Here is a 9525-nt window from a genome sequence, read left to right as displayed (position 1 = left end):
GAAGATAGACCATCCAAACATTGTGAGTACAGTTTAATAGTAACATTGTATTCTGTCTCTTATACACATCTAGATGTGTATAAGAGTACATGTATATGTATGTGATAGGGAGAGATAAACTGTAGATCCTCTTGCGGTAATGCTGTAATTATAAATAAGTAATAATAATTATAATAATTTAAAAGTTGAATTTTTAAAAGTTGAAGAGGAATTTCCGCGTGTGAAAAAATTGGTACCCCAACTGTGATTCTAATCCAGGACCTTTTGCTCTCTATGCACATGCCTGTAACCAACTAGACCATTGGGGCTTTGTTGGAAATTTTAATCTAATTAAAGCATCTAAATCTTTCACAATCATGCACAAATGCATATTAGACAACCAAACAACATTAGTCCTTGATGCATGGCAAATAACAGATCAATATGATACGCCCTCTTTTATCAACAAGACGACAAGATGAGATCTTCGAAGACATGCTTTTTATAAATAAATACAGTAGTGATATAAATATTGAATATATATAAATAATATTCAAATTAGGTTTTCTGCGTAGCACTGTAAATACAATCTATATAAACAAATATATAAATAATAATAATAATTCAAGCACTGTTATTTTATCTATTGGTTATATGTATATATAAATATTAATATATATAAATATTAATCTTATACGTAATGTTCTAGGTAATGCTAATGAATATATTATTCCTTTGCATTTTAACTACCAATATTTAGACCAATAATAAATACTATTCTATAACATCTTAATTCTTAACCTAAGAATGAGATAGCTCTTTACCCACCCTTCATTCTGTTTGATGCAAATATGATACTGTATGGTAAATATGCATGACTGTACAGTTGTATCAAGCAATCTACATTCAGTTAATGTCACCATTGAGCTGTAATGCCATTGTGGATTTTGTACAATTAACAAACAATGCAGCGATGGCAGCTCAACGGATGAAAGGCTGCTTAATAACACAAAGGCGTTGAACTGGCATGTTATCAGTTTGACTGCTTTACTGGTTACTGCCCAGTTATACAGTAACCCAACTGTTGTTTCACATCAAATCTAAATCTAATTATGTCTTGTACATTGGACAAAACTTTTTTTAGACCTTGTTTAGCGAACATGCTGCCCGCCAATAGTGATGATTACGAATAAAAATAAAATTTATTTTCGGCCAATTAGCACACCCGCTGCCACGAAAAAATTGGAAATTTTATAAATTTTTGTTAAGATGCTTTACTCCCCAATCCCAGGGCCCAGGTTTCTCACAGCTAAAAATCAGCCCCACCCCCTGAGTCTCATAAAGAGACTTAGTTTATAAAGCAGTTTTCCATTCTGCAAGTATACTTGCTGTTGGAAGGAAGTTTGTAAGAAGATATTTAAAAAAATAGGGCCTTCTGTCTGTACATCATAGAGTAGAAAATGTAAAAATGTTAATTAATAATAACATATTTTAAGTAAAATAATGAAAATATAATGAATATTTTTGTTTTATTTATTCAGGGGAGCAACTTCAGTTGTACATGAATGCTATGAAAATGGAACCAAACAGAAATATGCAGTTAAAGCAATACATAAAAATGTAAGTGTAGTAAATATCTGTAATTATTTACAGTCATTTATTTTTTGTACTCTTCATCACCTATCAGTGTAACCATTTTTTTGTTTTAATTTTTACAGCAAAATTTCAGAATGGAGGGGGTGCATGCAAGGTGCAATATTTTCTGGGAAACATGCACCCTCACACCCACCTACGCATTTTGTGATTTTGCTAATTGTATCTTTCAGAATCATGACAAGGCAGCGAAAATGGAGATTAGTATTTTGTTGAAGATAGACCATCCAAACATTGTGAGTACAGTTTAATAGTAACATTGTATTTATTTTAATTCTTTTTAGTTTTAACTGTACCTTTTAAAAGCAACTTTATTTTTGCATATTGTTCCAGAGGCTCCTTGGTAACGTGAATACGGAGCAATACATTTAGTGTTTGTTGTGTGAAAGCGACAAATTTTGGTAGTGAAAAATCAGAACACAATATTCTAGTTAATATTAATTTTCTGTCATGTGAATCGGGTGGAAGTGTCTCTTCTGTTTGCTTACAGATCAAGTTAAGGGAATTATTTGAGGAAGGTCCAATATTATATCTTGTGTTGGAATTGGTAACTGGTGGTGAATTATTTGACCGCATCGTGGAAAGGGGCTATTACAGTGAACGTGATGCTGCAAATTGTGTCCGTCAAATATGCGATGCTGTATCTGTAAGTTTTTGGCTGTAGTCATCAAATTTGGGTGTTAGATGTCATCACAAATAAGTCTCTTTCTGCTATAACATAGCAAATATCACTGATCACACCATAAGCTTTGAAAAAAACTTTGGAGAAATCACTTCTAAAATCTAAGCAACTGATAAATCCTAGTTGTTTTTCTTACCTAATTTGGAAAACAGCCTTGCATACTTAAAAAAAAATTGTGTTAAGTAAATCAATGCAGAATGATTGGGAAAATTTTCAAACACCCTGAATCTTATTTACATCAAAAATTACTTGTTTTATTTTCATGAATTGATCTAACACAACTCATTTTGTTATAGCACCTCACATACAGTATTACCAGCTTTTGAATTACTTTTAATTTTTTGGCTGATGATCATTTTCAGCTGAGTTGTTTCATAATGAAGGGCAAAATTTACCCGCTAAGTTGCGCACATGCAAGCAGATTCTTCCAAAGTGCTTCTGTTTGTGCACAACATTTTTGGGGGTTTTTTTTTTTGTCTACTAAAGGTACATCCTGCAAAGGACCTGAATGCATTTAGGAGCAGTGTAACAGGGGCTGTATGGACCAGCACACTTGGGTGACCCCCACAACTCCTCTCAAAAGATGTAGTTCACATGAGCCCATTGTGTAAATTGAGCCTACAGTTTATACAGTAGTCCTTATCGGAGAAGACTTGTTCCACCACCGGAACAATAGACTTGCCATTCAATTTAGGTTACCATCACACTGATTTGTTTTGTCTTTTAACAGTACTTGCATCAGCATGACATAGTCCATCGTGACCTGAAACCTGAAAATCTGTTATACGCGACCCCTGCTGATGATGCACCTCTGAAGATAGCTGATTTTGGGTTGTCAAAGATTCTGAGCGAAGACGTACAAATGAAGACAGTCTGCGGCACACCTGGCTACTGTGGTATGATAAATATTATTTTACATGAATGGTAACAATTTTAAATGTAGGCCTGAAGCAACTACTGTCCGATCATCAAGTTTTATGTGTCCTGTACATGTTTGGGCACTGGCTGTTACATTGATTTTAACTTATCACCGGGGAGGCACCAGCAGGTGGGTTGGGGAGGCCTGGCCCAGCCATTGGGGAGCACGGTAAATGAAACATGGTGGGGCTGAGGTGGGTGTGGACGATGACCCACCTGTAGGGTAAAAACTGGCGCCACCCCCTCCTTACCTTTATAAAAAAAACTTTTTATATAACATTGAGGTTTCCTATTTCGAAACAGTCATCGGATGTGATAACTTTTTTTTTTAATGCATTAATCTAACCTGAGCGAAATAATCTAACCTGTATGGTATACAACTATAATACTTGCTTATTAATACAATTTACACATGAAAATGAGATATCAATAATATTATTGTTGTTTGTTTCCTTCCAGCGCCTGAAATCCTCCTGAACGCACCATACAACTGTAACGTAGACATGTGGAGCGTTGGTGTAATAACTTATATCTTGCTCTGTGGCTTTGAACCGTTCTATGCTCCATCCGATCCTGAGATCTATGCGAAAATTATGAAAATAGATTACAAGTTCATTTCACCATGGTGGGACCCAGTATCTGAAAGTTCAAAGGTAGGCAATTCAATGTCATTAGTTATTGTTGATCCAAATGTAGGGTGATGATCACTGGCTCTTTCAAATGGCACCATACATCATACATACCTGGGCATTTCTTTCGATCCTGGAACCACTTTCATCCATTTGCAATCTGTAATTTTTTCCTTTTACACATGGTCCTGTTTTATATACGTTTTATGATAGCCAATACAGGATGATTATTTTGGGTCTACAAATCTCCTTTGTCTTTGCTTCACAGGACTTGATTAGGAAGTGTCTTGTTTCTGAGAAGAGACTGACAGCCAATGAAGCCTTGCGACATCCGTGGGTACGAGAACACAATAGCGCTGCACACTTTACACATATGGACAAAATACAAGAGAACATGAAAGAATTTAATGAGAACAGAAGACGCAAATTTAAGGCAAGTTTCATATTTTTGTTCCGTTGCTTGGCCTAGCTAACATACACTATGGCAGTGATGAACATAAATGAAGCCTAGGTCTACAAAGGCCTGGGCTACATGAGATAACATGATTGACTAAAGCAATTGTTATTATTTCTGCAGCTGTTTTTAAAAATAAAATCCTGAGGATTACTAATTCCTTCAGAAATTGCCTTCAAGCAATTTTAGCCTCCTTTCAATTCTATTTCCAAACAGCACCATGAAAATGTTGACAATAGTTGCTTGTTACATATTCAATGCATGTTTTTTAGTGTTTAATATTGTGAATATTGCAATTAATTCTAATACTATTCTGATATTAATTGGATAAAAAATTGTAAATTCAGGCTATGACTCATGTTATAATGGCGGTGAATCGGTTGGGGGAATTGATGTCTCCTGATGGTCTAACCGGGGACAAGCCAGATGATGAAACACAAACCGCAGCCACTTCATAAAGTTTATCCGTCATGTATTGTACAAGGTTTTTAGAGAGCAGTTTGCTACCAGAATTCATTTAACACTGAAATCAGGCATGGATTAGATAACTCTAGCAGAGCAGGAACCAGGATTTCACTCACAGCCTTGCTTTGCTTCAGTGGTTGTTATGGCCCATGTGACAGCACAGATACATATAAAGCTTCCTTTACCTCGGATGCAGCAAGCTTGATGCCTTAGAACAGCTTCAATATTTATTTTGTATACATGTCAGCATTTTATATATTTAATAATACAGTCATATTTTTGTGAATTGTATTTAAGCTTTTGTAAATAATCTATTGCAATAATTATAAAAAAAGTTTGATCTATACAAACACATGATTTAGAAATGATGAATTTTTAATAGACAATAGTGTCATGTTTAAGATATCCCTCTATTGTCTTTTGTAGCATCTTGTAAACCCGTACAAAAAACGATCAAATACGACACAGATCAAAACAATTAGTTTATGTTCTACAGAATTTTTACTACAAAATTCCTAAATTTATTACATAGGTCCCAAGTCTCTTATTAAGAATCCTATAATCCTATTCCTATAGGATTATGGGGAGGCGGGTCCAGAATTTTTCAAACAGGGGAGGGCACAACATTTTCAGGATAGGTAAGTAAGTAGCGCTTATTTTAATACATAACATTGATATGCATTAAAATTTTAAAATTTAGTGGCAAAATGGGGGTGGGGGGTAGGGAGCAGCTGGCGATGGGCATTATGATTGCCCAAAAAAATCAAATTAGTTTTGTTTAGAAGGCTAATTAACCAGATCTTCTTCTAACTTGGAACCCCTGTGATTGCCATCCAATTTAAGAGTCTATTAATATGCAAATATTTGAAAAAATTTTACTATTGAAACTAATACTCAAATATATGCGCAGTAACCAATTTAAATATTCATGTTATTCTTAAAGTGCATAGCTCAGTCTATTTTTACTATAGCATTAGTGGTTTGCTTCAAAGGTGTGTGAGAAATAATCTGGAAGTTAAAAGCATTAAATAATTTGCAGATAATATATTACAATGAATGTGTGCCACTGAGGCCATCTATTATGTACCTCATTATTGACTTCAAACGTTGTGGTGATGTTCTTGTAGGATGGAAATCTACAATGTTCAGCAGTAGGTTTCTTTGTCAGCAAAATGAAATTTACACAAAATGAAATTTGATATTTATATTTATATTTAGTCTCAGTGTATATGTTTTTAGGTTTGTTGGTACAATATTGTCGGTGTGCACATTGTGATGTTTACAAAGCAGCAATTCATTCTGACCTTTGTCTACATTACTATTTCTCACCTAAGAGTGTGTGTATTAACTGCAATAGTCCTCAAGGGGAATGGCAAATATTTCATATCACAGTACATTTGAATTCAGTGAATAGGAACTTGAGCACTAAGGGATATTACATCAGGCACTATATAATATAAATGTATTGCAATTATAATGAGGGTACTGTTTTATTCTCTTTAATGAAATCTTTTTTTATTCCTATTTGTGTTTGGAGGCTGGTCAACATTTTTAGATTGTCAAATAAAACATGGAACATATGTCTTGTGTGAATATGTCCATTAATTTTTGTATTTGTTTATATTTTCCAATCATTTTTATGCTGTGAATATTTGGTTTTCCATATTCTACCATTAGACTAATTTAAAGTGATTTAATAATTGTATTTATTAAATATCATAGGAGTGATGGTTTTGCCCTACCATCTTATACTGAATATTCAATACATGCCCAAATACTTACAAAAAAAAAATCTTGCAAGTGATTCCGGTTGGAATTGAACACACAACCTCCAAAATAAGCCTGGACCACCGAGCTTGCGCATAAGTGGCTTAGTTGAATCCAATCCAACTTTGATGTTGTGTTGTCAGAAAATTTTATTGCAGTGATGTTTTTCCCTTATTAAATATTGTTAAATAATAAATTGGACAAATATATATCTTTCTTTATATTTGTATATTTTTGTGTGATATGAATTTGTTTTGATTGAATATAGCTGAGCCTGTGCTGTTGGCATGTTATGCTCATAAATAAAATCATGTTTATGAAATACTTATTTGTATTCTCTTTTTGTGTGAATATTATTTGAGGCCTGGTGATCTATTGGTTGGGTGGGTGCAGTGTGGGGGCTGTCTCTTATACACATCTAGATGTGTGGGGGTGGGTGGTAACAGCAACATACTCCACCAGAAAGCTAAAAAATAGGCTTCTTAAATGAGCTTGAGTACATTAAAGAAACTAGGTGAAGATTAATCGTAGTCCATAATCGGACAAGGTGCTATCATCTGTCAAAAATGTAGGACCAATTACAAACTCTGATAACACTACATTCACACTGTACTTGGCATGCCTGTCAAATGAAATGAACTGAACATTAACACATTCCATTGTACATAAAAATTCCACTACCACAGCATAGAATGTATCTGCAAGCGCAGTATACATTACTAATAACAAATGGGTTTTACTGGCTGTTGTACACAGACAAACAGACAAGGGTTGTACCTGAAGGACGGATGCAAGATTAGATAACCTGACTACAACCTGATCATCAAAGAACTAAACGTTTTTATATATAATTCATGAATATAAATTGAAAACTTTTATTGAAAATAAACAGGTAATAAGTCCATTAAAGTACTGTATTGTAAAATATAAATTTAGAAAATTTAATACAGTAGTACAAAACTTGTATGCAAATTTAGACAATGGCATATGTTAACTATATGCATATATATGAATGCTGATATAAATCAAACTAAGTTATGCATGTACTACTTATAATTGGTGTGATGAACAGCAGACACTTCTGGAATCAAGTTGAACGTTTTTTTAAATCCGCATCAATAAACTGTTTAAATGTAGCCTAGACTGGCTATTAAATATAAAACACAAATGATATTCTCAAAACAAATATCACAATATCTGTTATACTGGTACAAAGTAGTATTTTTTAATGTTCTTTTTGTACTCAAAAAGAACGTAAATGAATCAAGATAATGTAATTGAAATAACTTAGCAGGAAGCTTGGCCTGGCAAACTGGACTATTTCGTTCATGCTTCCACAAAAAAAAAATTCCAAAAAAAAAGCACTATTTTGCTCAGACGAGAATTTACTATACCATGTTTAACAAACCCACCGCACCCCAATAATGATGATTTTGAATAAAAATAAATTTTATTTTTGGCCAATTAGCGCACCCGCCCAAGGAAAAATGGAAATTAAACAAAAAAAATGTTTTTCTTTATTTTTATTACACCCGCCGCTGCCTTGAAATCTCCAAATATATGATATGTATATTTCTTCCTAATTATATAAATTTAAAGCATTTTTAACCATCCCATTACTACACTGTTTACATTCACCAATAAGTTTTATTTTTATTTTCTCCTGTCTGGATGTTTTTGCCAAAACACTTTGCTAAATAAAAAAACAATTTCTTTTTTCTTTTTTACGCCCTCCTCTGACAATCTTTAAAAAAATAAGTTCGCAAAACAAGGTATAAAAAGTCTCACCTTAGTGTACATGGGCCATAGAGTTATAAGAATACTAGAGTACTACAGTAACTTCAAAGCATTCAACGTTCTAAACACGCAGAGCTGTGTGTGTGTGTGTACTCAACAAGACTTAGCCAATCAAAATACGCCTAAGCATCATTTTCAATGGCGCTCTAACTTTAACATGAAAAATTTTAGTACAGCTATATGTTAAAGCTCGAGCATTTCGGAGTAGCATACACGATTTTGATTTTCATTCCTCCTTCAAGCCTGAAGCTGGTGCTTTCCAACAGCGGCCATCGTGTGTGGTTCACATACACGACTCTGCATTGCTTGTCACCTAGTAAGCACTTTAGCTCTCTATCATGGGCTAGAAGATAACCGAGGCACTAGACCATGAAATGAATGTTGACTTATTATAACTTGATTTCTAACTACTGTATAACCATCTTCCCTATTCAATAATACTTCAAGTACTGGTCAGATTTTTTGTCAATCAACAATGTTTGATTGGACTAAAGTAGAGCATTGTCCATCTTCTAAAAAGACAATATAAGCTGGCTGGTATCTAACTTGAATTAGCCTCATGTGTGGTATTGTTATGCTAATGAGCCAGATAAGCACAATCTGCACATGCTCAGAAAAACAAAACTTCCCATAGCCACATTGTGTATCGGCTAGGTGTACAGCTAGGCCTAGCCAAGAATTACGGTACGGTAAAGCAAAATAAGGGTACTAATTTCACTTGGCATGGAAATCAATCATACTTACACACTTAAAAACAAACTAATCTACCAATAAAATCACCTGCTAGTTAAGATATAAGGCAAGTATGTTTACAAATTTGATTTTAAATCGATGTGATTTTGTTTTCTAGTATTACAATGGACATCACATACTGTAGGCTAGCCTGGGCCTAGGCCATGTCTAACTGCTTATAAAAATGCAGAAAAAAGACCCAAAACAAATTAGAATGAATTATTAACCAACAAGTGCATTAGAATTATTCATATGTACTTACTACTTACCTATATAAAATTAAAATGTATTGCTCACAAACGCCAATATTTTTTATTTTAATACGCCTTTTCCACGAATCGGCAGACATCTTCAAGTGATGACAAACAACCTAAGTCAGCGGTGCGTAACAAACAAAAAAAAAGGACCTAGCTGCTGTACGCCTAGCCGATACGCAGTGTGGCTAAGGA

The 9525-nt window shown here is 34.1% G+C and overlaps 1 protein-coding gene across 1 annotated transcript in view; it reads left to right on the top strand.

Annotated features, from left to right (window-relative positions):
* Positions 1-6871, top strand: part of LOC117110712 (calcium/calmodulin-dependent protein kinase type IV-like) — a 9922-nt gene extending 3051 nt beyond the window's left edge. The window contains exons 2-8 of the mRNA XM_033253483.1: positions 1521-1599; positions 1806-1868; positions 2123-2278; positions 3045-3210; positions 3692-3885; positions 4130-4294; positions 4663-6871. Coding sequence (XP_033109374.1) covers positions 1521-1599; positions 1806-1868; positions 2123-2278; positions 3045-3210; positions 3692-3885; positions 4130-4294; positions 4663-4773 — 934 coding nt within the window. The 3' untranslated portion in view covers positions 4774-6871. The remainder of the gene's footprint in view (positions 1-1520; positions 1600-1805; positions 1869-2122; positions 2279-3044; positions 3211-3691; positions 3886-4129; positions 4295-4662) is intronic.
* Positions 6872-9525: the final 2654 nt, after the last annotated feature.

The sequence above is a fragment of the Anneissia japonica genome, unplaced genomic scaffold (genome assembly GCF_011630105.1).
Source record: "Anneissia japonica isolate Jap-2015-1 unplaced genomic scaffold, ASM1163010v1 scaffold2756_len2360902_cov194, whole genome shotgun sequence".
In the NCBI taxonomy this organism is placed as follows: Eukaryota; Metazoa; Echinodermata; class Crinoidea; order Comatulida; family Comatulidae; genus Anneissia; species Anneissia japonica.
This window is presented reverse-complemented; position numbering and strand designations above follow the sequence as displayed.